This window comes from Aspergillus undulatus (genome assembly GCF_047715775.1).
Source record: "Aspergillus undulatus strain CBS 261.88 unplaced genomic scaffold BDV17scaffold_2, whole genome shotgun sequence".
Classification (NCBI taxonomy): Eukaryota; Fungi; Ascomycota; class Eurotiomycetes; order Eurotiales; family Aspergillaceae; genus Aspergillus; species Aspergillus undulatus.
This window is the reverse complement of record NW_027396606.1, coordinates 512,742-539,383: the sequence shown is the minus strand read 5'-3', so window position 1 is coordinate 539,383 and position 26,642 is coordinate 512,742. Positions and strand designations below refer to the sequence as shown.

At 52.0% G+C, this 26,642-nt stretch overlaps 12 protein-coding genes across 12 annotated transcripts; 6 read left to right on the top strand and 6 right to left on the bottom strand.

Moving 5' to 3' along the window:
• Nucleotides 1–648: 648 nt before the first annotated feature.
• Nucleotides 649–1,518, bottom strand: BDV17DRAFT_286584 (uncharacterized protein; the record flags this gene model as incomplete). The annotated part of the gene is made up of 2 exons (XM_073760936.1): nucleotides 649–1,317; nucleotides 1,378–1,518. The coding sequence occupies 2 exons, from the start codon at nucleotides 1,516–1,518 to the stop codon at nucleotides 649–651; spliced, it is 810 nt and encodes a 269-aa protein (XP_073620605.1).
• Nucleotides 1,389–2,265, bottom strand: BDV17DRAFT_67828 (uncharacterized protein). Its single transcript, XM_073764948.1, has one exon. It carries the CDS (start codon nucleotides 2,109–2,111, stop codon nucleotides 1,641–1,643), a length of 471 nt encoding a protein of 156 aa, XP_073620604.1. The 5' UTR covers nucleotides 2,112–2,265; the 3' UTR covers nucleotides 1,389–1,640.
• Nucleotides 2,266–6,085, bottom strand: BDV17DRAFT_67832 (uncharacterized protein). The gene is made up of 2 exons (XM_073764949.1): nucleotides 4,871–6,085; nucleotides 2,266–4,810 (listed from the first exon to the last, which is right to left on the bottom strand). Exons 1-2 carry the CDS (start codon nucleotides 5,991–5,993, stop codon nucleotides 2,421–2,423), a joined length of 3,513 nt encoding a protein of 1,170 aa, XP_073620603.1. The 5' UTR covers nucleotides 5,994–6,085; the 3' UTR covers nucleotides 2,266–2,420.
• A 570-nt stretch (nucleotides 6,086–6,655) lies between these two features.
• Nucleotides 6,656–7,183, top strand: BDV17DRAFT_286581 (uncharacterized protein; the record flags this gene model as incomplete). The annotated part of the gene is made up of 1 exon (XM_073760935.1): nucleotides 6,656–7,183. The coding sequence occupies one exon, from the start codon at nucleotides 6,656–6,658 to the stop codon at nucleotides 7,181–7,183; it is 528 nt and encodes a 175-aa protein (XP_073620602.1).
• Nucleotides 7,184–8,383: 1,200 nt separating this feature from the next.
• Nucleotides 8,384–8,941, top strand: BDV17DRAFT_67821 (uncharacterized protein). The gene has a single exon (XM_073764947.1). It carries the CDS (start codon nucleotides 8,574–8,576, stop codon nucleotides 8,859–8,861), a length of 288 nt encoding a protein of 95 aa, XP_073620601.1. The 5' UTR covers nucleotides 8,384–8,573; the 3' UTR covers nucleotides 8,862–8,941.
• A 2,260-nt stretch (nucleotides 8,942–11,201) lies between these two features.
• Nucleotides 11,202–13,297, top strand: BDV17DRAFT_67811 (sugar porter family MFS transporter). The gene is made up of 4 exons (XM_073764946.1): nucleotides 11,202–11,584; nucleotides 11,633–11,821; nucleotides 11,869–12,808; nucleotides 12,867–13,297. The coding sequence occupies exons 1-4, from the start codon at nucleotides 11,365–11,367 to the stop codon at nucleotides 13,153–13,155; spliced, it is 1,638 nt and encodes a 545-aa protein (XP_073620600.1). The 5' UTR covers nucleotides 11,202–11,364; the 3' UTR covers nucleotides 13,156–13,297.
• A 1,016-nt stretch (nucleotides 13,298–14,313) lies between these two features.
• BDV17DRAFT_286579 (putative MFS transporter) lies at nucleotides 14,314–16,080 on the top strand (the record flags this gene model as incomplete). The annotated part of the gene is made up of 3 exons (XM_073760934.1): nucleotides 14,314–14,471; nucleotides 14,521–15,430; nucleotides 15,484–16,080. The coding sequence occupies 3 exons, from the start codon at nucleotides 14,314–14,316 to the stop codon at nucleotides 16,078–16,080; spliced, it is 1,665 nt and encodes a 554-aa protein (XP_073620599.1).
• Nucleotides 16,081–16,545: 465 nt separating this feature from the next.
• BDV17DRAFT_286578 (major facilitator superfamily domain-containing protein) lies at nucleotides 16,546–18,509 on the top strand (the record flags this gene model as incomplete). Its single annotated transcript, XM_073760933.1, has 5 exons — nucleotides 16,546–17,202; nucleotides 17,251–17,458; nucleotides 17,540–17,749; nucleotides 17,821–17,955; nucleotides 18,370–18,509. The coding sequence occupies 5 exons, from the start codon at nucleotides 16,546–16,548 to the stop codon at nucleotides 18,507–18,509; spliced, it is 1,350 nt and encodes a 449-aa protein (XP_073620598.1).
• Nucleotides 18,510–19,309: 800 nt separating this feature from the next.
• Nucleotides 19,310–21,076, bottom strand: BDV17DRAFT_286577 (pyridoxal phosphate-dependent transferase; the record flags this gene model as incomplete). The annotated part of the gene is made up of 5 exons (XM_073760932.1): nucleotides 19,310–20,029; nucleotides 20,082–20,148; nucleotides 20,209–20,479; nucleotides 20,625–20,828; nucleotides 20,929–21,076. The coding sequence occupies 5 exons, from the start codon at nucleotides 21,074–21,076 to the stop codon at nucleotides 19,310–19,312; spliced, it is 1,410 nt and encodes a 469-aa protein (XP_073620597.1).
• A 36-nt stretch (nucleotides 21,077–21,112) lies between these two features.
• Nucleotides 21,113–23,393, top strand: BDV17DRAFT_298083 (Alpha/Beta hydrolase protein; the record flags this gene model as incomplete). Its single annotated transcript, XM_073763617.1, has 5 exons — nucleotides 21,113–21,176; nucleotides 21,668–22,682; nucleotides 22,741–22,880; nucleotides 22,987–23,173; nucleotides 23,264–23,393. The coding sequence occupies 5 exons, from the start codon at nucleotides 21,113–21,115 to the stop codon at nucleotides 23,391–23,393; spliced, it is 1,536 nt and encodes a 511-aa protein (XP_073620596.1).
• A 68-nt stretch (nucleotides 23,394–23,461) lies between these two features.
• Nucleotides 23,462–25,704, bottom strand: BDV17DRAFT_67786 (PH domain protein). The gene is made up of 4 exons (XM_073764945.1): nucleotides 25,478–25,704; nucleotides 25,278–25,403; nucleotides 25,127–25,219; nucleotides 23,462–25,076 (listed from the first exon to the last, which is right to left on the bottom strand). The coding sequence occupies exons 1-4, from the start codon at nucleotides 25,610–25,612 to the stop codon at nucleotides 23,883–23,885; spliced, it is 1,548 nt and encodes a 515-aa protein (XP_073620595.1). The 5' UTR covers nucleotides 25,613–25,704; the 3' UTR covers nucleotides 23,462–23,882.
• Nucleotides 25,705–26,635, bottom strand: BDV17DRAFT_67785 (uncharacterized protein). Its single transcript, XM_073764944.1, has one exon. It carries the CDS (start codon nucleotides 26,395–26,397, stop codon nucleotides 25,798–25,800), a length of 600 nt encoding a protein of 199 aa, XP_073620594.1. The 5' UTR covers nucleotides 26,398–26,635; the 3' UTR covers nucleotides 25,705–25,797.
• Between the last annotated feature and the right edge of the window lie 7 nt (nucleotides 26,636–26,642).

The window sequence follows — 26,642 nt, the reverse complement described above, 5'->3', positions numbered from 1 at the left end:
CAGGGCGGCGGAGGCCGGATGCAACATTGATATTGCACAGGCTCTCGGCAATCTAACTAGATAAAGCCAGTTCGTTGTAGCGGAGTTGGCTACCAAGGGAAATAACATTCAATCTAGCCATCGGTGCGTTATCTACACCTGCATCGTCAAGCTAGATAACTGCAAGGGCGATGTCCGTTAGCTCGGGCGAAACACGCCAGACCACCTGTGTAGATATATATATATAAATATATATATTATCGAAAATATGCACACGATTTGATGAAGAGTGGATAGATGGTTAACGAGGTCATGCCATGTAAATATGATAATATGCTTCCTGGACTTCAGGCTCTACAGCACTGTCTTAGTTAGAGTCTATAGTCAGATTTATGGATCATAATATCACAACCTGTAAGCGGTAGGTGGAGCCATTCGAGCATCGTACCATTAGGGCAAAAGGATTAATCCCTACCCTTGGGGTATGGGCAGGTCTGACACAAACTATATATACAAATGCACAGTACCTCGGAACAAACATCTACCATCAAGGAGAGCAAATTCACCATTCAAGCACAGGAATGCAGATGCCGCCGTCAATGCTTTTCAATTAGATTCTGATTCAGGCGCCTACAACTGCGGACTTGTTACCCTGGTGAGAGCACGCCGTTAATACTTTGCGCTGCACCAGAAGGTGACTTCTTCTATCTCACTAACGGAGCGAGTGGCCCGTATTCCGAGGGCTCCACCCCCATTCCCATTCTTCTTCCCCTTCTTTGGCCTCGTATTCGGCGAGATCTGCTGCAGCGTAAGCTGTCTTTCTATATCCCCACTCATCTTCTTCACCTTATCCTGGCTCGTGATATCCTTAGTGTTAATGACAGCTGCGCCGCGCGAGATCCCCCTCATTGTCCCCGTCTCCGTCCACTTCACTTTCTCGCCTATCGGCGTCACATACTTGATTTTCGCCTTGTAGTCGACGTTGACGGTCCCCTCGTAGTACATTAGGTCGATGACGTAGTGCTTGTGTGGCGGGACCGTGACCTGCCCGGACCAGGAGACTTCGTGGGCTTCTTGGTAGGAGGTTGATTGGAGGGTTTGGGTCGTTGTTTTGCAGGCTGTCGAGTCGTTTTCGTCGACGATGTTGAAGATTGTCATTGAGACGGTGACGTTCACGCCGAAGCCATCTGCCCAGTTTTCGTCCGTCTCTGCGGTGTTCTTGAGCTTCTCGGTGCGGTCGATCGTTACGTTTTGGGCTTGCTCGCCGTGCGTGTTATCCTTCTCGATACTCTCGAATGCCTTGGCCTGGATGGCGTTCGGGTCCGGCTCGCCGAGGCACTAGAAATCAACGTGCAAAAAAGCAGGCGGGTTCAAGAAGTAGAATCCGAATCCGATTACGACGTCCCAGTCGTGGCTCCAATCATCTACCCACCCTCCAATTCCGACAATTAGACCGCTCGCAATGGGTATATCAACAGCCATGACGAAACTCGGCCCCTTCTCCGGGACACTGACTCTTCTCCCGCGATCAGTATCCATGGCGAACCCGAAAATGGCATAACTGATCATGAACCCGTAGATTGTTAGACTTGTTATGCGCTCCCCCTTCTCCAGCTCAGCGGTATGTTTGGGCCATCGGACTCGCCGAATATCCCAGAGCACTAGCCGCCGTGGTATGAAATTCGGAGACCGACGACGCGCGGGTCGCCCTTCGCGTCTTCAGGCTTGCTCATCCAGACTTCAATCTTCGAGACGAGTTGCGGGTGTTCGTCGTTTTCATAGTTTAGGCGGCAGTAGCTGAACTCGGTGCCTTCAGGGTCGCCGACGGGGGTGACGGAGAGGGACATCGTGGTGGAAGCGATTGGGTTGGCAGGTGAGATTGGGATGGCAAGAAGAAGTAGGGAGGCTCGATAGCTGTTTTCGGTAGTATAGGGGAGTGAATATGGAGACCTCAGAGAGGAGATGAGGTCCATTTCAGTGAGGTAGGTAACTCCAGAGGTCATGTTGACGTGATAGATGGCATGCGAAGCCCTAATTCCCCGCGTCGTGCCGCGATCAAACTTTGGGTGGCTGTAGGCTATCTCATCATACGACCATGCCGAGAAGACTTTCTGCCATTTGTAATGGCACATGGAAGAATATAAGTCTTTGAGCTGCGGAACCAGTTGCTGAGAAAGTAAGCAGTGGTATGCATCTTCCTTCGTAGTCCTCACGCAGGTGACAGTACTGTGTTCAATGAATATTCACGTACGACCGCCATTTGTTCATGGTGATCGACAAGCGAAAGCATACTGTACGCCTGATATGTTTACTCCAATACCGGTGCTCAGCACCTGATCAGCATTGCGATTCGCGGTCTTCTCACCAAGACCATATGGAGACAGGGCGATGTTGAGAGAAAGGGATATGAAACCCTACATTCACTGATCGCGTGCTGTTGACTAGTTTTCCCAGAGGCCCGTGTCACTCGCGTAGAACCATCCAGACCGGTGACAGAACGCTGCAAGCATGGCGCTGCTTGTAGCGTCGCCCAACCTCTCCGCCATCAACAACGGCGTCAGGCCTCTGCTGTTTCCAAAATGTGGACAACAGCCGTGCTTCAAGAGAAGTAGGACAGCGCAATGGTTCCGTGTCCATACGGCCCTTAACAGCGGGGTGAAGAATATATCATCTACTGTCCAGTCACATCGCCAAGCCATATGGTGGATGTTTCCATGTAAATTATCCTGGGGACTATCGCGCAGAATGAAAAACAGGCTGTCACGCTCAAGTTGTTGGTTACCGACATCGATTTGGGACTTTATCTTTGGTGGAAGAAAAACTCGCCGCTCAAACCTGCGTGGGCTTATATCCTCTTGCTCTAACTGTCCTTCGAAGTAACAAGCAGAGCTTGAGGCTTGCAAGGGATCGTCTAGTGACTCGCCTTCATGTTTAGGCCAGATTATTCTTCGAACCTGCGTGGGCAGGTCGCCGTATCCGTGCCGCGCGAATGGTGCATAAAAAATTTCAGTAATAGGCCGGTGTCTCAGGATCCTCTTTACGATTGCCTCGGATGCTCCTTCAATCGCCCAGGTCAATGGTGTGCCCCCGTAGATATCCCTGCTGTTGATGTCGGCACCGTTCTTTATGAGTAAGGCCACAACATCATTGGAGCCTTGCAAGGCTGCGTAGTGTAGTGCTGTGCCGCCGTAACTATCTCTGAAATTGACGTCGGCCGCACTGTCTAGTAGCCGCGCTACTGTAGACGTATGACCACGTACTGCGGCGTAGATGAGTGGCGTCCGCTGATAACTGTCTGTCGTGTCCACTGGCACCTGGTTTGCTAGTTCCAACATGTGGTCATGTAATCCGAAATACGCTGCGAGGTGCATTCCACCAAGGCTTGCCGGAAATCTCTGCTTCCGAGTCTTGATCCCAAAGCCAGATATCCACAACCAATCACTAGTTGCGGAAACTAGGTCGTTGTCGAGAAGGAATGCCAGAGCGAGAGATTTCACATCACCCGCTTGGTCCTGCGCGTGATGAGCCCAGTGCTGAGAGGCATAATCATATAAAGGGTAATCCAAAACTCTCTCCGTGAGCGACTCTGCACTCAAGCATCTGCCAGTCTTGAAGACATCATAACTCAAATAGGTCAGGCAGCTTCTACCAATATTTGTTTCAGCATCCGGGAAGAGCTTCGATACTTCTCGTTGAAAGTACTCTTTCGCGGTGTTGTGGACTAATCGTATACTCTGACTGAGAGTATCCAGAACCACCAAACCAGCGCATCCAGACACCACCTCTTGAAGGTCGCAAATGTTTGCAAGGTCTAGTCTCGAAGTATTTGGCTCGATGGCCAGGGCGTGTCGCAGTTCATTTACCGTAAGCATTCTCCGAGCGCAGAGCACCCAGGATATCAGAGTTCTGGAAAGATCGCTCTCTATGCGTTGGAAGGCACCATCATAAGCCTGGGTCAAGCCTGTGTGTCCTGTCCCCATTCGGTCCAACTCCTCGCAGATCGCCTTTTTGGTGTGTTTCCCTTTGAGAGAGCCCATATAAAGTTGAGCTAGTAAGAATATTCCATCAGCTGCCTTTGGGATACGGCCTAGAATGTCGTGTTGCAAAGTCTGGTCACGTTCGACTACTCTTGATAAACAGCCCAGCTGGCCCGTGAGATATCTTTGAACGTCTTGCTCATCGGCCCTGACGGGCAATTGGGCCGCGTTCCTCAGGTTCAACTCAATGTGAGGTCTGAATGTCAGCATGAGTCGGATGTTTGATATCTGCTGGAGCTCGAGTAGTTCAGCCAGTAGGCGCTTACGAGTCGTGTTGTCCTCACACTCGTCCAATGCATCGATTACGATAAAAATGGTGGAATATTGGGCCACAGTAGCGCGAAGCTCCGTCGTTATCTCTCGCCGCGAAGCCCGACCTCTTCCATGACGGTGTTGTTTGTAGAGTTTTTGAATACTGGGCGGAACAACATCTTGCTCTAATGACAGTTGTGAGAGCAATGATCCTAGCAGGTCGTCACATTGCTGGTCGCTCTGGCGTCCGTGGGTACAGTATAGAAACGCCAATCCAGTTTTAACACGGTATGTACCAGGATCGTGTAAGAATTTCGATCGGAGATGGTTGATGACGATGGACATCATCGTCGTTTTACCGGCACCTGGAATACCGGGACAGATGAGAGTCTGTGATGAGCTGCTGGACACCCAAGTGGTAAATCTGACGTGATTTGGAAACCACTCTCCGGTCCCCTCCTGGTGATTGCGATAAATATCACTCTGGATAGCTTCATAGTCAATTGGGCTGAGCCAGCGACGAAGGGTCTCGCGATTTTGGCCTAAGACAGGAGTTGTGAATGAGGGTCATCTTGGTTTGAAGACGCTTTGAAATGACCCACCTTCTTCGTTGGATTTCAGTGTATGGACGTCTTGCTGGACCGAAACAACATCATCTCGAATTTTGTTCACCGTGTCTGATACGGTCTGCATCACCTTGACCGCGGTCGGCGATTCGGCCACTCGAGCTGGTGCTACAACTGATAGAAGCTCCTTTGCAAAAGCAGCCGCAACGGCAGCAGCGTGCTCTTGCCAGTCCTTGCTCTTGTGGGAATCGGAATAATCGCAGATGCCTCTGACGACCACACATGGAAAGCTATTCATCAGCCCTGCTGCTTCCATCTCGAAGCAGAGGACGCGACCACCCAACCTGGTATTGATTTGATCGCGAAAGATGGCGTCTTTGATAACTTGGTTGCCAGAGGCTATCAAGCCGTAATGAACGGCCATGTCTCGCGGCGGTCGAGTCAGAATTCTCCTGCGGTCGCAGTGTCGGCAATCGTGCCTATCTTGACCAAGGATTAGGCCATTGTGGTCACGCTTCCTACCCACGTTGCTGAGAGTGTGGTGGCCGGAAGCTGATGTGACATGATTATAATCTGCTTCGAAGCAAAGATCCTCCAGCTGCTCTGACCTCCCATATTTTTGCGCGAGCCTCGGATATCTGGCGTTCATGTCCTCCAGATATTGCGATATTGAGGACCCCTCCAGATCGTGCTTTGACTCGAGCCTCGTCAAAGCTGTGAGTAAGGAGCTTGGTGGGTTGTTCAGAGCGCCGGTTCTTCTAAAGCTGTTATTCTCCTCAGCCTTGCCCATGTCCCATTGTATCACCCCAGAGAAGCCGTCGACAGGCGAACTAACAACAACATCACCCAGACGAACACTTGGAGGAACACCGCCGCCGATGCCAACCATAAGGCCAAAGCGTATCGAAGGAAACGTAGAGGTTAACCGAGTTGCTACTGATGCTGCCGAGCTAGTGCCAATTTCGCCCTTGGGGAGGCAGGCGATCACGACGTCGTGATTGCTCATGGATCCAAGAGTGTACGCATTGTGGTCATTGACTGGATTAGGAAGATCCTCGTGGCGCTCATCAAGCATTGCAATTGCCGCAGTCTGCTCTTTGGGCAAGGCGCAGACCAATGCGACCGTATAGTCGTTGTGCGTCCGAGGCTCGCAAGCCATGGTCAAGATTTAGCTGAGGGCGTCAAAAGCGTTGGGTTTCAGGCCCAAGGACCTACGACCTGTTGCATCTCAGCAAGTGAAGGTTGACAAGACGAAGAGCCACCCCACATTCCAACGTCGCGCTGCCAGACTGCGCTCGGGGCGCTGCAAAGGTGCGGCTGATTATGGCTGAGCAATGCGAAGCTGGCCAATGAGGGTTGCAGCTGTGGCCAGCTTCGCTCTGCCACGCGTTTATGGAGTATGGTCAGCATTGGGCGGCTGCAGTATTCCAATTATTCGAGGGATATGTTGGTGAGAGAAGGATGGAGGGATGGAGGCTTCCCCGGCTCAAGACTGGATGAGTCGATACTGGGAGCGACCGAGGTCCCATCGAAAAAGGCAATTCTTGGCATCCCAGCCGAATATGGAGTTATGGACGCGCCCGCCCGAGTCTCGACGCGAGTTCGTGTTTCCTCCAACATCCGCCTCACAATAAATATGCCTGCTTCTCTTGACTCTCTCAGCTTCGAACCCATTGAGCTCATTGTCAACGAGCTTTGGATGCTTTACGTTGGCGGGCCCATTGGAATGGAAGGCTTTTCCCTACACAACTGTCTCACGGAAATTCCAGGCTACCATTGAATCACGGATATACCGCGAGACAACTACAACTACCGACGAGTATGACGACCGAAGACATCTGTTGTCTGCCGTCAGTGCATATCCATGGCGCAGAAAGGCCGTCAGATTACTTTAACTACACAGCTTCACTGTCCTCGTATAGCCTTCTTCATCGGTACTGCCTTGAGAAGCGCAAAGAAGATCAGGCCAATCTTGTCGCCTATGCAAATGCCGTGACCGATATTTGGAAGGAGCTCTCGACCTGGAAGGATAGGACGCCTACGCTTCGCCCAGAGCTGACTGCAGCATCACGAAGCGATGAATGGACCGATGAACTGCGCGGCCACCCAGAGCAGCGCTGGCTCTATCGCGAGTATAGCTTGAGTATTGACATTGAGAAAGTCCAACCACCCACGATAGAATGCGTTGATGAGTTAACCCTCGGCGTGCGCGGTCGGCACATCCACCCACTCACGATGAGGAGCATGATCCTAACCTGTCCCAACTTGCGCGTGCTTGATCTGGGACTATCGCCTGATCATGCGAGGAATGCAAGTCTCCGGGCCGGGGACAGGGTTTGCAAGTGTTAAGATCGTGTGGAAGAACATTGGTCCAGCTATTCACTTGAATACTGTAGTCTTCTAGCAGCTAGGAAAGAGTGCTAGATTGGATTGCTGGTGCAGCTGAAGTTGCGCTGACTAGGACTGCCCGAAACGGTCTTTGTAGTGAATAGGCAAAATCCTGTCTTGCAAAGCTAATGGCAAGCGAGTCGAGCAGCTATGAACTTCGACCCTGCCAGCCTGTTTACGCACTCTTCTGCGTGACGTAATACCCTTATCTAAGTTAAGATTCAGGTTAAAAACACATAAGATCTTCCATAAGTCTCTTGGTCCGATCGTAATCAAGCCTTGGAAGTTTATTGTATCCAAGGTCGCCACTTAGCACCCGGTTCAGAGGAGAGGCAGCAGCATTTCTAGGCGGATTTTGTGGCACTGCCTTCGTGCAAAGTTCGCCAGTGTTGGAAACGACAACCCAGTAGCCAATTCAATCCAAGGCCGTAGAATAGCGGAGGTTAAGGTTTTCAGCTGAGTGACGCAGGTGGGTGCAGGTGGTTGAGTTGAGCTTCCGGTCTTGGCTGTCGACTGTCGACCCGTTAATCTTACGGAGTAGAAGATATATGTATATATATGTATGTGTGTGTGTGTGTGTGTGTGTGTGTGTGTGTGTGTGCCACTTTCATCAGCAACCTTTAACTTCCGAGACCCTTCAAGCTGGAACTTGCTCGTACTCTTATCTTCATAGAAGAATGAAGAGAGACCCAGGCCAGGGTACCTCCAGTTTGATGCAACTACGGGGAACATTGCATAACCTGCAGAGCGCACTAGGGCAGAATATATGCACGGAGTATGAAGCAAGATTCAGGAATCAAGCAAGCTGCTACTCCGTAACTCTATACATAGTGTGGAGGTGTGATGTCACCGACCATCCCACGATCTTAGGGCGCCTCAACGCATACGTACTACTCCAGACTCCATACACCATAAAACCCCCGCAACGAGGATGGAAACCCCAGGCTGCCGTTCCTTACTCTGACTTCTGAGAGAATCTGTATGTACGGACTCTGTATATCCATTATCCGTACTTCAAGGTATTCCGTGTCACTGCCCAGCCCGAACGTGTTCCTCGTTCTTCATCGAGATTTGTACCCGTGTCCGCTACTTGCATCCATATCTATACGGCATTTGTCACACGAGCTGAGATGCGGAAGAGCCGGCGGGAAGCACAAGACAGGTTCTCCGTAAGGAAAGACTTGGGTGGTCTACCATGTAAATATTTCGTTGAGAGAATCGAAGGACTTGGATTTGTATTGACTAGAGCCAAATCACTCATGATGCCACACTGCCTTCCAATGAGAGCATCGGGCTTGACTGAATCCGAATCCGCCCGCCAAGTAGACACCTACGTCTCTCTACTCCGTCCATGTTGATAACTTGCCGAACCGCTACGCTTAGACACGGGAAGTGCCCCGCAAAATGCCCGACCGGCGTCATACCCACTCATGAGGGGAGAGTAAAGTATCTACTCCGTAGAAAGGTTAGGCAGAGATTAAAGGGGAACAATCGACCAGGCCACGCTCGGCTTTCCGAGAATACCCCGTTTGTCGGGCGATCCTCGGAGTCGTTACTATACGGGGATGAAGACGCTGTCAGATTCGAGCTATCTGGACGTGTCTTGGCAGTTGGTTGGGGCCCGACGGGAGCTGAGTGAGTATGAGTGAGGATATGGCATGGTGGACGCCTGATCGGCCCATATCCCTTGCGTATTCCGTAGTCTGTAAGTACTCATCGCGTGGTAAAAATGTTCATGCATTTTGGGTAGAGGTGCAGGTTGCATAGAAAGTGAATCTGGAACTGTAATCCAGTGACAGATCATTGGCGTTGAGATCCAGTGCTGAGTGGCACTCTGTGGCACTGATGGCGCTTGCCATCGAAAGCTAGGGAGAGAGGCTGAGCGATGGGAACGTGACTTTGATGAGAAGGGAGCCAGATGAGGACCGACGCGGCACAGACCATGAGCACGCGATGCGATGCGACGCGATAGTGTCGCTGAGATGTGACAAAAGGATTCCCCGACGAGAAGCGAGTTGTACAGTAAGACAGCCCGGGAAGTCCCAAAGCAGTAACCCGCTAGCAAGGCCACACAAGTCAGATCGGTTCGGGCGCTGCCGAAAGGTGGTCAGACAGCAGAGACCTGGAATCGCTTCAGCGTGGCGTAGTCATTGCCGAGGGCCGAAGGAAAGAATTGACGCATTGCCATTCGACCATCGCCATCGACAAAAGGGGCATTTCACAGCGCAGCGTCGTGGACCTAACTAGAGATGGCATAGAACATATGATCCGGGTAAAGACTTGGGGGGAGAGAGGGCCGAAGCTACTGCCGGTGCTGTTGGGTAACCTGCGGTTAGACTGACTCCGGACTGAGGGCGGCCCACCAAGTTGACTCGTGCTAGCCACTGAGGGGTGCGGCCTGGGGTTGTCGATCGGAATCTGGAGTTGCGAATACCTTCATCTTCAATTTCCCAGCTCAAAATCAACGAAATATCGTTCAATCTGCGATCGGATTTTACTTGTTTACTTGTCTTTATTGTTCACTCGGCAAACCGTGTACTAAGGATCAGTAGGAGCACTTGGCTCTGCTGGGCATTTGGTGAAGAGGTCTTGGACAATGCTTGGGAGTCTTGTCGCTCGGCGCATCCCTGCTAGAGGCTCGGCATGAGGCATTCCGATCCTTCGACCGACTTCAATAAAATCAACTGTTATTAATGAATACCACAACATAAAGCTAAACAGTAAAAGTTCCTAGACTGTGCAACGTCCTGTCATACGACCAAAGGCTGTTAGAAATTGAGTTCTTCTCGAAAACCCCTTGCGTCAAGCACATGATGCGGTTCGCGGTGACGTGGTGGGATTCTTAAAAGTGGTGGTTGTAATGAGTGGGTGGGGACGCAGTTCAGGATTTCCGACGCTTTTGACACTCGACGATGTCACGATAATTCTACGGACTTGTCTGACCCGAGGGTTCTCCGTTTTAATGTTTCTGTTATTGACTTTGTACTACAAGCGTTGTTATACTGAGGCTATCTAAATACTACTGGTCAACCTGGACTCTGTTCATGAAGACAGACGCAGGAAAGAGAAAAACTGGGTCGGTACGTAATTGCTGATTGTCTGGAGACTCCAGACTCTGAGTCCCCGGATTTTGCAGAGTCCGGAGGCGGAGAGAGCGGAGTTAAACCGCCCGTAGGCGACTCATGGTCCTTGGAGAGGTGGCAGTCACCCCCCATGACCAGATATCAGATATACAGGTATACAGTGGATTCATGCAAGTACCCTTGAATTGGGATTCTCCAAGGAGACAACTATGGACTGTTCTCGAGCGCAATGTTCTATCCCTTCGTTGCCCACGCGAGTGCCGCGCGCAGATGCCCAGCTGCATCGACATTCCTTGCGCGATGTTTCTGGACCAAGCGATCAACAGTCAAGACAGATGTCTCGGAGTATTGTCAGTAGCAGACGCCGGAAACGAACTCCACGCTCAAACCACTCAAAAGGCACTCGCACAAAAGACTCAGAGCCAAACCAGGCAACTGGCCGGGATGACCACAACAGGCTAGCGTATGACGGCATTGGAGGCGTTGCTTGCAGTGACTAAGCTCACGCCCCGCTGATCCCAGGCACTTGGCCCAATCCAGCCTATCAACGCCTGTCTGGTCTCCCCGGGCAGCTAATGGAGTGGTCTTGCACAGCCAATCACCAAACTGCAGTAAAGCTGGAGAGGGACCCTCATTAATCCTTCGAAGCCTGGAGAAAGCCAGAAAGCCAGATCCGGAGTCACGGTGGGCCTGTATCAGCCTCCTGTCCAATCAATTGACACCTCGCGTGTATTTGATGCTACCTCCAATAGACTGGATGACTTGGAGGTGACCTGCCTGCGACTTGACTGTCTGCCTCTGAATGGCCGCCGCTGCGTTGACCATGGCCTGTCCCTGAGCCTCCTGGAGCGTTTTAAAAGCCCTCCGCGCCCTCGTGCAACCGACGTTGATCGTCTCTTTTTTTTCTTTCAACCTCCTCCTCTTCTTCTTCCTTCCTCTCTCCTCCTCTTCCTCTTTCCTCGAACACGACCTCCACTGTCTCTCACCGGACGGTGCTCTCTTCTCCCTCCCCTTCCTCCATTGATTTGAGAACCTGCTGCTGGCAGACAAGCTCTCACAATGGCGCGCAAGTACCTGGGCCTCCAGGGCCAAGCGCTTCAGATAGCCATCGGTATCCTCGCCGGTATGGACTTTTTGCTCTTCGGTTACGATCAGGGTGTTACCGGAGGTCTCTTGACTCTCCAGTCCTTCATCAAATACTTCCCTACCATTGCTACCAACGGTGAATACTGGGACAGTTTGAATGCTGCTCAACAGAGTACTCAGTCGACTCGCCAGGGTATGTTCCCATCACAATACCAGCTTCGTCCATCTACTGACTGATCAGGTATCGTCGTTGCTGCTTACAACTTGGGATGTTTCGCCGGCTCGATTCCGACTATCTGGGTTGGAAATTATCTCGGTCGACGCAAGACCATCTTTGTAGGTTCCTTCATCATGGTCATTGGAGCTCTTCTCCAGTGTACCTCCTACGATCTTGCCCAGTTCATCGTCGGACGTCTGGTTACTGGTTTCGGTTTGTCCACCATCCCCACAGCTGTAAGGATTTAACTAACAACCCAGGCAACGGCATGAACACTTCCACCGTCCCCACCTGGCAATCCGAGTGCTGCAAAGCCAACAAGCGTGGCCAGCTTGTCATGATTGAAGGCGCAATGATCACCTGCGGTATCACAATCTCCTACTGGATCGACTACGGCCTCCTCTTCACCGACCCTAGCGAAGTCGCCTGGCGATTCCCCCTCGCCTTCCAGATCTTCTTCGCGGCCATCATCCTCGCATTCGTCATGTTCCTCCCCGAGTCCCCCCGCTGGCTCGTTCTCAAGGGCCGTGAGGACGAAGCCCGGGAAGTCCTTGGAGCTCTCCTCGGCGACGAAACCGAACCCCACCTCATCCAAACCGAGTTTACCGCTATCAAAGCCACCGTCCTTGAAATGGCCTCTGGTTCCTTCAGAGACATGTTCACCTTCACTGAGGACCGCCACTTCCACCGCACTGTGCTCGCCTTCGTCAACCAGTGCTTCCAGCAGATCTCCGGTATCAACCTCATCACCTACTACATCCCGGTCGTGCTGGAAGACCAGCTGGGCATGTCCCTGCAGAACTCGCGTCTCATCGCGGCCGCCAACGGAACCGAATACTTCCTCGCCTCGTGGGTTGCCGTCTTCACTATTGAGAAGTTTGGTCGTCGCACGCTCATGCTCTTCGGCGCCGCGGGAATGTCCATCTCCATGGCTGTCCTGGCTGGAACGGCAAGCGCGGGTACCGACTCTGCAAACATCGTCGTGATTGTGTTCCTGTTCATCTTCAACACTTTCTTCGCCATCGGTTGGCTCGGCATGACCTGGCTGTACCCGGCCGAGATTGTTCCCCTTAAGATCCGCGCTCCGGCCAACGCCCTTGCCACCTCCTCCAATTGGATCTTTAACTTCATGGTCGTCATGATCACCCCCGTCTGCTTCAATAACATAGGCTACCAGACCTATATCATCTTCGCGGTTATGTATGTCATATCCCTTTCCTTTCTCTCCAAACCTAGTACTCACAAACTTGTGTTCTAGTAACGCGTTCATCTTCCCCGTAACATACTTCTTCTACCCCGAGACCGCCTACCGCAGTCTTGAAGAAATGGACCGCATCTTTCGCAAGACCAAGTCCGTCTTCTCGCTCGTCAAGACCGCCAAGGACGAGCCGCACATGTACGGCAAGCACGGCGAGCTCCTACGCCAGCTTGAAGACGTCGAGGATGATGCCGTGCGCCGCGCGAGCTACCTTGAGCACCATGCCGGCAAGAAGGATCGCTCTTCGAGTGATGCTGATGCTAGTGAGGAGAAGGTTGAGAGGATTTAACTTTTTTTTTTTTTCTCTTTCCTTCCTCTTCTCTCTTTTCTAATTGTTGATCCTTCTCTTCTTTTCTCTTCTGATCTTGTTTTATGAGAGAGAATTGAGACGGGATAGAATAAACGATGGGAATAATGAGGCTATTTTTACTTCGTTTTTGTTTTTCATGTCTTGTTCCTTCGGACGGGCGGGCTCTTCTCCTCTAACGAGACAACCGACCGAATGATTTCCGACTTCGTTCAGCTCAGCGACGGATGATTCTTATACCCATACCCACGTCGTTTCAGTTTACTTTATTCCACTTCGATGGATGTACTAGAGGACCATAGAGTTCCGAAATGAACCTTCATGTTCACAGCCCCTTTGCCACTTTGACCCTTCAAATTCGTAGAGACGCCTCCTCGTCCGAAAAGGAAAAATGCCAGCCTCTACGTTCGAACTAGGAAACCTTTCATTCCTGGTACCACACTGTGTTGCCGAGAGTGACACTAGTCATCCATATCGAGGCTTGTGCTGCCACGTGCCACAGGATGCATAGAGCCGCAAGTCGCTTCAGCCTGGACGAGGTTGTATCTAGGAAAGTGAGCTTCATATAGTTTGCATAAATAGATTCGGTGGATAGTCCAACTTAGCCTCAGGCTTTGCCCAGTATGACTCGATCGTGAAGTACTCTTAACCATACCCTAAACCACTACAACCCGCATATTATATCAGCCCAGACAGGTAAGCGCAGGCGTTCAACATCCGAGATCGGAAGATATACTTCGCAGAGCACTTCGGTGTGCACGGGGCCGGGGTGAGTCACTCCGGTTGGGTGGACTCCCTTCCCGCGGCTCCATTTTTCTCTTATCTGATCTTTGAGATTTTTTTATCTCAGCTTCCCAACTTCCCAACAGACTCAACCACTTCGAAAGCTCTCATTCTTATATACAACCAACCAATCACTCGGACACGGTCAATTGCACCCAGAGATCATGCTTGCCCGGCCTTAGGTAGGTGACAGTCGCTTTTGCCGTCATTTGCAGGGTTCTCCCTCACAATCACGTGGGGTTCATGCTCCGCACTCCACTTTCCCACGGCCTTTTCTCCCCGTCCAGTTCTTCAAGACTTTATCTTTTCAACTGAATCCTCCTGACGGCTCTCTTCTTTGCAGTCATTGCGCACACCATGTCCCTCCTCCAGCCCTCCGACGGGCTGACAAAGGCCCCCAGCCGAGAAGAAATCCAAGAACAACCCCGCGACGATAGCAATGACGCCGGCAATCCAGCTCACAACGACCTCGAATCCGGCGATATCGACATCGCCAGGATCGAGCGCATCTACCGGTACATCCTCCAGCTTCGAATAAGCCGTCGTTCTGACTAACAACCGCAGAAAGATCGACTTCCGCATCATCCCCGCCTTCTGGGTCCTCTACTTCCTCTGCTCCGCCATCCGCTCCAACGTCGGACTCGCACAGACAATGAACCAAGAATCCGGGCACGACCTCGGCACCGTGCTCAACGCAACACCGCACCAGATCTCCACCGGTCTCGCCCTCTTCTACGTCTGCTACGTCGTCTTCGACCTGCCCTCGAACCTGATCATGACAAAGCTAAGCCCGCACGTCTGGATGAGCCGCATCGTCATCGGGGTCGGAATTATCGGGAGCTGCATGGCTGCCATGAAGGCTGCGTGGAGTCTGTACCTCCTCCGCCTTCTTTTGGGGATTGTCATTGCCGGAATGTGGCCGGGGATGGCATACTACCTCACCCTCTTCTACCCGCCTTCGCGCACGGGGAAGCGGATCGGGCAGTACTATACTGCCGCGCAACTGTCTGCCGCCGTCGTCGGTCTTGTCTCGGCTGGATTCCAGAAGATGGATGGCGAGCGCGGCCTCGTCGGGTTCCAGTGGATGTTCCTCGTTTACGGCGTGATTACTGTTGCCGTAGGCATCGGCCTCCTCTGGTGGCTCCCTGACAGACCCACAGCGCCAGGCCAGGAAAACGCAAAGGAGCGCAGTAAATGGATGCGCTGGCTCCCGATTAGCCCGCCCGTTCTTACAGGCGAGGACGCAGAGCTGCACTACCGCGACCTGAGGCGGGTGTATAAGCGGCCGCGCTGGACGACTCGGAACCTTATCCAGGTGATGCTCGATTGGCGTCTCTGGCCGCTGCTGATCATGTACTTTGGCGTCGTGGGTGTTGGTATCGGCGTGCAGAATTACGCAACTGTCATCATTCAGGGAATCAACCCTTCTCTGTCGGGCATCGACTTGAGTCTTCTCACGGCTCCGATCTGGATTGTACGTCCCCATCATACGCATCTCAAATTGATTCACGCGCTAACAAGCCCTAGATGGACCTAATAGCCATCCTCCTCGTAACCCCCCTCTCCGACCGCTTCAACCACCACCGCCCCCTCTTCTTCACACTCGGCGCAGCGCTGCAAATAACCGGCCTCCTAATAACAACCTACGCGGGCTCAGACTCCAACCCCTGGCCCCGCTACGGCGGTCTCCTAATCGTCGGTTTCGGGCTCGGCCCAACAGTTCCCACGACCATGGCCTGGACAACGGAGCTCTTCCAGCCGCGCCACGGCGAAGTCGGCGTTGCGGCTGCGAGCGCTGTTGTCTCGGGGTGGGGGAATCTGGGGAGTATTATGACAACGTATGCGCTTTATGAGGGGTGGAGTGAAGATGCGAATGCCGAAGGAAGGGATAAGTATCGCAAGAGTAATTTGGTTATGGTGGGGATTTTGGGGCTGAGTATTCTTAGTGCGCTGGGGATGTATGTTGCGACTAAGGTCTTTAATGGGAGGAAGGAGGATGATGGGGGAGAGGTTCTGGATGGCGCGGCGAAGAGGGAGGGGAGGCAGAGGGGATTTGAGGGGATGGGACAAGGCGTCAAGGACTTGTTTAGGGGCGTGAAGAAGGGTCGTGCAGGTGGGCTGTGATGATCTTCTGATCTGATAGCTGTCTTAATTACCTGGTATATGTTATATATATACTCCTAATCTAATATATAGAGCCGCTACATAAACTAATTCTCCAAAGGTCAAATACAACCATCATATCCACTACCACATCTACTTACAAGGTCTTGATCTTATCAGTCGGTGTCAAAAATGACTTCCAGGCCCGAACCAGCTTTATCTCCTCTCTGGAGTAAACCAGATAGCGCGCCTATCAGGAATCTGCCCGTTTATCAAAGTTATCAGTGCTATGGGGTCAACCCCGGCTTCTCGGATGAGACCCGGCCGGGGGCGATATACCAGGATAAACAATGCCAACACCCATCTAGTTAACTGATCTCGCGACGTGGAACCTCTTCTGCCGCTCCCACTCGACAGAAAAGCGAGTCAATTCTGCATCATTCACCCTTCAACTAACATCCCTCATCATATCTCCAAGCCCGCGCCATGACCACCAAAGACAAAGACCCCAGCACCACCGACAAGCCCATCGAAATGGTCACCGACATAGAAACCAACAAACCCTCCATTGCCCCAGGAACACTAGACGTTGACATCGAAATTCTCCCCGAATACTCAGACGCCTACCTCCGGCGCCTCCGCTGGAAAATCGACCTCTACCTCCTCCCCCTAATGTGGCTCTGCTACGGCACGCAACAAGCCGACAAAACGAGCCTAAGCGTGCAAGCGGTCTTCGGCATCCGCGAAGACACAAATCTCGTCGGAGACCAATTCAACTGGCTCACGACGATCGTCTACATCTCCTACATGGCCTGCGAATTCCCCGGGAACTGGGTGATGCAGAAGCTGCATACGGGGAAGTTCCTCTCTGTTGTTATAGTCCTTTGGGGCGTGATTGTCTTGTGTGTTGCGTTTGCGAAGAATTGGGCGCACCTTATGGTTCTTAGGACGATTCAGGGCGGGCTCGAGTGTACGATAAGCCAGACTTTCGTGCTTATGACCGGCGCTTGGTATACGAGTCAGGAGCATACCCTGCGCTCGTTGACCTGGGGAACATCGAATGCTGGGATGAATATTATTACGGGCTTGGGTATGTATGGGATTGGGTTGCATGCTGAGCGGCATCCGGGTGGTTTGGCTGCTGTTAGTACCTTTATCCCCACCATACTGGTAATACTGATGCAGGTACAGTGGAAAGGAATATCCTTCTTCCCCGGCGCGTTGACAATCACATGTGGAGTCCTGGTCTGGTTTTTCCTAGGCACGCCGCGCGAAGTGCGCTGGTTGAGCGAGGACGAGAAGAAGGCAGCTATTGCCCGCATTATGGGCAACCAGACGGGATCGGACAGGGAGAAGAGATCGGAGTTCAAGTGGGAGCAGGTCTGGGCTACTTTTAGAGGTAAGTCATATATATTATACTCCTGCATACCTACCTAGGGCTGGCTAATGACTGACTGACTTGACTACGTATGTACTTCAGACCCTCAAACATACTTCTTCTTCTTCTTCGTAACGATCATAAACGCCCTGCCGAACGGCGCGAGCACGACCTTCTCCAAGCTCATCTGGCAGTCCTTTGGGTTCTCGAATCTAGAGACCCTGCTTAAGGGGTCGACGCCGTATTATGCTGTTAGTATCTGCTGGTGTTTGGTCGTTGGGTTTGTTACGCTCAGGTTTCCGAATTTTCGATGTAAGATCACCTAACGTCCTACTTAATTCAGTTGAAAGAGAAAGCTAATCAAGACTGATACGGAACTACAGTCCTCCTCATGATGTTCTCCCTCCTCCCAGCCTTCAGCGGAATGCTCGCCCTCTCCCTCCTTCCAACGGATAGCATGCAGTGGACCAGATGGGGCATGTATATAATGCAGGTTTTTGGGACGCTACCTGGTCTTAGTACGTTCTTCATTCCTTCCCTCTCTTATTTACTTCCCTACCTAACCTTCTCTCTAATTACCAATCAATCAACCACTGACAATGATATACGAATAAATAGTGATCTGTACCTTTCTCCCCTCCAATATCGCCGGCCGGACCAAGAAAACCGTAACATCAACCATCCCCTTTTCATAGCATACTGCGTCGACAACGCCGTCGGCGCACAGATGATGCTCCCCTCCGACGCGCCGAAGTATACCCGTGGCATCACGGCTTGCGGGGTGCTCTACGTTGTGGAGTTTTGCTCGATGGGGGCTTGACGGTTTTATTGTACGTCCAGACACCTAAAAAGTTTCCTTGTAGACGAAGTGCCCTCAAAGCAGTAGATGGACGACGGGAGGAAAGTGTGTGCTGACGAAGGGTTACTTACAGATATCTGGGAGAATAAACGACGCGCCAAGCTCGTTGCGCAGATGGGGATTGATGAGGAGGAGAGTGAACGGTTGGGGAAGATGAATGCGGAGGCTGATATGACGGATCGGGAGAATGTGCATTTTTGGTATAAGTACTGAGCTGCCTGCCTGCATGAGTTGTGGAATGGTACTTCATGGCCGTAAGGAAAGGATTGATTGTGCTTGAATTTGCGATGGGAGTTAGCTGAGATGCTACCTAGATGATGTGCTCTTGAATTGGATCGAAAACATATCCTGTATTCTGGGGTTAGGGTTGGGATACGAGCGATCAGACGTGCCCTTGTATGACGATATCAGTTCATAATTGGGACTAGGCTAGGAGAGTTACATTAGGTTAGCTATGTAGAATAAGGGGCTATACAGTGTACTTAGTATGAAACTGTCCTACTTATTTTATCCAGATTGACTTTGATATAGTACGTCTCGCTCGAGAACTATGGGCTCGAACGATATGTCCTAATCTCAGAATCTATTCTCCCAGAGAGACCACGTTTATGACGTTGGTATATATAGAGAATAAAAAGTCTTTGTATAACCAATAACCCAACTCAATCCCTCGAATCTAAATATAACCACACCACATCTAGCAAGCTCTCTTAACCCCGAGTCTACTCCGCTCCCCTAACCCCAATACCTCTCAACAACCTTCCTCACCCTCTCAACGCCCGAGAAAATCTGTTCTTCCTGCATATACACCAAAACCAATTAGCTTCCCTATCCAAAGTAAACAGAAGCAGGAAGGAAGAAAAGAACCATACCGTCGGCGTCGCAAACGAAAACCTAAAATGCGCCGTGCCCTTCTCCGCGCCCCTCTGTGCCGTCGTGACCTTGTTCTCCCCCTGCCAGGGGTGATAATACGATCCCGGCGTTAGGAGGACTAGCTCGTCGGTCCAGGCTCTCTAGAGTTCTGTAGCGAAGGTCTGCTCGGGGTCATTGAAACTTGAGTCTCCCTGAGCCTGGAGTTGCTGGAAGCGCGGAACGTGCGAGAAGTAGAATTTCGCCCAGATGAACATTCCCGCTGTTGGGTCGATGAGGCTAAAGACTGGCTTGAGGTCCCCAGTACAATCCCTCAAACAAGCAACGAGGCCTTCCGCCTTCGGGACCGGCGACTCCCCCGCCGGAAGGACCGTGAAACACTCATAAAAAGCCCTAACAAGCCAATCCCGCCTTCGTCGATTCTCCCCCTGCAACCTCTGCAACCAAACCAAATACCCGTTCACCCCCCACTTATTCAGCAACCCAAGCACAAAAGCTTGACTCAGCCCCGCGGGATCCTGCGTCTCGACTTCCGTCGCGCGGAGGAGGCGCTCGGTGAACTGGGGGTTTGCGATGAAGTAGCCTAGCCTCAGGCCTGGGAAGAGCGTCTTGCTGAAGGATTCGAGGCGGATTACGCGGCCTTGGGTGTCCATGGATAGGAAGGAGGGGGTTAGGGTCTTGAGAAATTGGGATACGGTTGTGGGTGTGGCTAAGGTGGTTGAGGTGCGTTGTTCTGGGGAGGGACTGTGGTTGTGGTTGTGGTTGTGGTTGTAGGCCGGATATTGGAGGAAGTAGTAGGGGTCGTCTTCGACCAGGACGATATTTGTTCTGTTCGTTAGCGGGGTATACAAAGTCGTTTCATACTATCTTGAAGCAGGTAAGGGCTCTACCGAATTCCACGCAAACATCGTATACCTCCCTCCCGCGCTCTCTCGATATTGTGATTCCCGTTGGATTCGACCCGACAGAGACAAGATACAGCCTAACTCAGTCAGCTCAATCAGCCATTGAACCATCACTCAAACTAAGACAGGAAACTCACACCCTCGGCCTCCTACTCCGCCTAGCACACTCATCCCACCCCTCAAGTACCCCCCTCAACACATCCGCCGAAATCCCCTCTTGATCCGCACAAACAGGCACAGCCCTTATCCCCAACGGGATCCAGAGCGCCTGGGCAGAGGGGTACGTGTACTCTTCAACAAGAACATAATCGTTGTCTTCGCAGAGGAAGCCGACGATCTTGGCCCAGGCATTTGTGTTTCCCGGGTGCAGGAGGACTTCATACGGACATGGCGGGGAGTGCACGGTTTCTGTTAGGTCTTTGCACAGGGAGAGAAGGGATTTGTTGCCGGTTCCCGAGCTTGTATGTCACAGGGCATTTGATTAGTGATGGCTCAGGTTGTCTTCTGGCGATTGGATGTCTGATAGGGGCAATTGGAAGGGGTGTGTAACTACCATATTGCAGGAGCTGCGTTAGATCTAAGTCACCGGGGTTCTTGGAGCCCCGGCCAAGGGTGAGACGGAGAATGTCATTGCCATTGTCATTGTCATCCTCTGAAGTTCCAGCGGTATCATTATCATAGTCCGGCAATGGAGCACCCGGGGCAAGACAGTCGAATTTTGCCTGCTGGACTGGAAATAGAGATGGATGGGGGAGGCCTGCTCAATATGGATCAGTATCAATCAGATACATAATCGATGAGCCTGCTACAGCCATTCGACTGTCGTAGAGTGGACAATGTCTATTTGGGTGACTGACCTCCCGCCAAACTAATCATCCCATCAACGCCCATAAACTTGATGATATCCTTTAGCGGCGACGAATGGCGCGCTTTGCTCTTTGTGTTTATATGGTGCGAGAAGTCGATCTTCTCTGCCCGTGAGGGCGTTGGACCGATGCTGCCCATTAGCTAAGATAGCAAGACCTGCTAGAATTTTGCAATATGTTTCCTCTGAGAAGGAAGGAAGGAAGGAAAGGAGTGCAAGCCACTATAGCTAATTGTTATAGTAGATCCTCTACTGCGGAGGAATTTGGGGTACATAGCACTTAATGCCATCACGGACCGGGATCCGGCCGTGAGAGAAAGAAAACTATCTATACCAAGACAAGTTTTTGGAGAAAGTTGGAGATAACAGTGGAGTTTGAACTCATTACGTGTCTTTATTATTGTTTCAATTTCACTAATACATTTTGGCGACACGAAGTAACCGCCGCATGACTCTCTATCCTCTCCATCTCATCCCTATCTAGACGTCGAATTCCAATAGGTACTAGTACCCACACACCCCGCCAGCCCTAATCAACGCCCGCGACAGAACAGAACAGGACAAACTCACCCAGCCGGCCACCCCAATCCCCATCCCCATCCCGGGCCAAATAATATAGAAAGAAACAGATATTCGCAGACGATACCAAGAAAACCAAAATGGGCAACAAAATCTCCCACCCCTGCACCACAAACACAACACCCATTGCGGCCCCTCCCTCGGCGCCAAAGGCCGCATCCTCGGCCTCCAACTCGACAAGAAAGCCCGCCGGTACGCCGGGATCCCCTACGCTCTCCCACAAACAGGCGAATACCGCTGGCGCAAGCCGCGTCCTCTTCCGGAGGGGTATACGTACGGTGGAAAAGGAGCTGCCTACGACGCCACGGAATTCAAGCCTGTTTGTCCGCAGAGGACGTATCACGTCGGAGCCACCGGTGCGGAGGGTGGAGAGGAAGCGTATAGCGAGGATTGTCTGTTTGTGAATATCTGGACACCTGTCCCCAAGCCTACCCAACAAGACTCAACTCAGGAAAAAGAGAAATCGAAAGATAAGAAATGGCCCGTCCTCCTCTGGCTCCACGGCGGGTGGTTCGCAATGGGCGACCCTTCCCAAGAATCAGGCATGGATCCAAGCGAACTGATATCCACCGGGAAACTTAACGCAATCGTCGTCGCTATCGGATACAGGCTTAATGTGTTCGGGTTCCTCGCGGGCCCGGATCTGCTTTCTGATACTGAATCTGACAATGAGGGCTGCGCGGCAGGGAACTTCGGCCTCTGGGACCAGCGTCTAGCTGCTGAGTGGGTTGTGCAGAATATCGCGTTCTTTGGAGGGGATCCGGGGAATATCACGCTCGCGGGGCGGAGCGCGGGGGCTTATATTGTTGAGGCGCAGATGTTGTTTGAGTTTCGCTCGGCTTCAGCTTCTTCTATATCAGAGTCAGGGAAAGGGCTATACCGCCGGTTCTTCATGGACTCGAACGCCATCCCCGCGCAGCCGAAATCGCTAACCGACGCAAGGACGCAATTCGACGAGCTCTGCGCTTACTTCAATATAGGCCTCACCCTCTCAAGCAAAATGAAACTCTCTCTCCTCCGCCAGAAACCCCCGCAGGACCTCCTATCCGCCCTCTCGCATCTAAAAAACCATACCTTCCGCCCCGTGACGGACAAACTCTTCATCCACTCCGGCATGATCGAGTACATTTCCAGTCCGGGGTTCGCGTTGCAGTTTAAAGAGAGGAAGTGTCGACTTCTTATCGGGGAGGTGCTAAATGGAGACGCTCTACTCGATGTATAATAGTCCCGATGAGCCGAATGTTGAGGAGCTTAAGCGCCAAGTTGGAAATTACTATGCGTCTGATGTTACGGAGCGGGTGCTGGAAAGGTATACCTTGCCTGATCCCGAGACGGGGGATTTGCATGGTTGGAAGAGGCTGTTTGGTATGTTACGTCCACCCAATATTTCCCATCGCTATACCCAGCAATCAACCTTGCTACTATTACGGGCTTTGATACTAACACGGGAGCCATGTACCACCACCAACAGGCCAGATCATAGCCGATGGGCAAGTCCGCGCGCCGTCACGAGCGCTGGTGCATAACCTCGTGCGCAACGGCGTCGATGTTGCCGATATATGGCGGTACCAAATAGCCTACAGGCTGAGTTTCATTGATGAGAGCGTAGCGCCGCTGGAGTTTGGGATTGCGCATGCTATGGATAAGCCGTCTTGGAAGTATATAACCCACCCTCTCCCATGGCCCAAGGCCTCTTCTTCCTTTGTTGTTGTCGTTGTCTTTTCGCTAACTGAACATGCCCCATCCAGTTTCTCAATAATGTACGGCCCGACACCAGCTGAGCGGGTCCTGATGGAAAAGTGGATTCGGAATCTGGTTGCGTTTGTGAATGATGAAGCTGGGTTTGAGTTTGGGACGAGGAATGTCCAAGATTTTTAAGATGATTTCGCCGGATGGGAGGATTGAAGTTCGGCGGGATGAGCGGTGGGAGGAGCTGCTGAAGATTGGAGAGGTTTTTGCGCGATAGGATATATAGAGGGTAGAGTCAATTTAAGCTGAATGCTAGAGAGGTACCTCGACGAAGGGGGCTAGGGTGGTTTGGGGCTGACGAAGCATTATGATGTAAGTCGTTTCCCAGTCGGTTGAGCGCTGCTCCCTTTGGCATCGCTGGTGTATTTGAATTAAATCGACGATCGAGTTCAATAAGAGGATGATCAAACAGCTAGGTAGGTGTTCTAGCCCACAACAAGACCGAAACAATGTTGATTATCAGCCAGGTTTGGAATTTCATCTAATAAACAAGTAACCAAGATGAAGGCGAACCAAAGAATGTTAACTGACAACAGTATAGTCCATATAAGAAAGTTTCTTGAAAGAAAAAGAAATGATATACGTTTTATTCGTAAATGTAGTAGGGAGATGAGTCAACTAGATCTTCTCGGCTGCAGGCGCCTTCTCAGGCTCCTTTCCGGCAGCAGCCTCCGTCTTCTCCGTGACAGGAGAGGGAACCTTCTCTGCGACTTCGTCGGTCGTCTTGGTCGTGTTGGACCGGCTCACGCCCGCCGGGCCTGCGGCGGCGGATTCCCTCTCGTACACCGGTGGCTTAGCAGCGGCGCCCGCGGATGTAGATGTCGCAGGGCTAGTTGGGGACGCAACAGGTGAAGGTGTAGCGCCGGCTGTGGTGGTAGCGATAGGCGAGGCAGCGGCGTCCTTGATGATGTTGACCCACTCCTTCGCATCGGCAGCAGAGCCGGCCTTGAAGACGAACTCGGAGCTTGTGTGGAAGGCGTTGCCGATGGCGTTGCTGGAGACGTCCTTGCCCTTGATGGTGAAGGTGTGCTTGACTTCGTCGATGGAGACGATGTGGCTGTCCGGCAGGAAGAGGGAGATCTCGGGGGCGGGGTCCTTATTGAAGTCGTCGTTGTCCTTGAACTCGTGCAGGTAGCGAGCGGCGGTGACGACGTAGAAAAAGCTGGTGAATCCCTTGAGAGCCATACGCGACTTCCGTTGCAGTGTTCCCTGAATCAGAGGCTGTGTTGTGGCATGGTCCTGGTTGGGGAAGGTGATGTTGGAGAGAGACCGCGGGGGAGCGTCGGGGTCGATGAGGGTGGAGTCGTTCCTGGTGATGAAGTTCACCCACTCAAACTCTGGCGGGATGCGCTGGAGGTTGCCCAGGATGTCACTGTACATGCTCTTGTGGCGGTCGGTCTGGCCAGTGATGAAGATGACAAGCTGCTCCATGGCAGACTGGACAACCTGCAGGACATGGGCCTCGAACTGCTGGAAGTTGTTCTGCACCGCAATGATCTCGGCACGGTTGTTGTTCTCCTCAATCACCTGCTTGTTGAGTCGATGAATGACGCCCCGGCGGACAATGTAGGGATCGTTAGCTGTCTCCAACTTGTTTCCAGCAGCCGCGTCCAATGCGGCCGTTTGCTGGCCAAGCAGATCAATGTGTTTTTGGGTGACACCCCGAGCCTTCTCCACAGCCTTTGAGCCCTTGGAGGCACCGGTCTGCAGCTCCTTCGACTTGGCCTTGATCTCCTTGTGAAGCTTCTCCAGCGTTGGGAGCACGGAGCTCTTGAGGTTCTTCTCTCCGTCGGCGTACAGGTTAACCAGTCCCTGCGACAGTTAGCGCCGCCCTTCAATTGTTTCAGTCGAAAGTTTCATACCTGAGTATTCTGACGAATGTTCTCAAAGAACGAAAAGACACCCCCCGCACTCTGTGAGAAGTGGTGTCCCTCCTTCAAAGGCTCATTGACCGTCTAGATCCCCAAATCAGTATCCAGGATACGATAACGAGATAATTGCGGACCAACATACCTTCAAAACCTTCTCGTAATCCTTCGACATTCCTCTCTGCACCCTAGCAGTAACAGAGACATAGTCCTCCAAGTATCCACACATGTGCTTCCAAGCCCGAAGTCGCTCGACAAGGAGGTTCGTAGTCTAACAAGACAAGACAAACATTAGCATTGCCCGTTGTGTTCGGCGAGTTCGAACCGCAAACGTTGTAAACGTACCTCATTACTGTCAGCCCCGGGAATGGCCTCATCCTCACTCAGCGAGGCGCGGCGCTCGGTGCCCGTGCTCACGGTGCGCAGGGTATACGAGCGCTGGGGGAGCTTCGCATCGACGGGACTAGAAGCAGCCGACATGGTGACGTATGCTAATTCCAACAGACAAAAACAGTGCTAAGATCGCTAGACAAAAGTTGATCAAGATGACAATCAATCGAGATTTGAGAGAAATTGAGCCACAATCAATGGTGAGAACCGGTGGTGCCTGGGGAAAAGGGGGTAGGGTAGTGCCGAAGCCACAGACAGCTTGTGAGCTGGCTGGCTCAAGGCGCTCTTTTGATGGCAGCCAAGTGGAGGGGGTGGGTCCAGGCCGGAGTGAGATTAAGTGTGTGAGATGAAGAAGTATAAATAGTACGCTGTAGAAAGAGCAGCTGTCTCGACGATAATAATAATAATAAAGGTGTCAGATATTCTGGAAGAACATTCGAAGTCCAGCAGAAAGCAGTCGAAATATGATGCAACGTCGCTCTGTGATCTTGGAGGGGCATCTTCACCGCCTTAGCCGTTGACGACATCGGTTGACGATCTGCCTCACTCTTTGACCGATCGGGAAGTTCGACAATTGACCTTGGCGTTGGCCAATGCCCAACCTTGGTCTCTTCTGGCCCAGGACAGGGTCTGTTTGTTGGTCGAGGAGTCTCCAGGTGTGGCTGTGCTGTCCTGATCGGCATTGGACAACCCATCGCATGTGTTTTCCGGTCGCCCTGTCCAAGACAAGACTCACCATTCGACTGGTAGATGCGTAGATCATAGCGAGATCTGCTGTCAGAGGCTTGGGTCTCATTTTCGGGATAGAGTGGCGCAGTTCCTAAAAGTGCCGTTGAACGATGTCTTTCGGTGTGTTGACACTTGGACAGCAACATGGCGGCCTCCGTTGATCCGGAGCGGCAATGTCGAAAGAATTGATCGCCAGTTGAGATGTGATGAATCACTGGCTTCTGTGGTGATTGAAGGCTTCACATGACCAGTTACTACTCGGACTTGAACCGATATGTTCTGCAGCCAGGACTAGGGCGTTCAAAGGCAACTAATAGTTGCGGATCAATCAACCAGATATACATAGTTGCCATGTATTCGCTTGTTTGCTATCTTGCGAATCCCTACGACG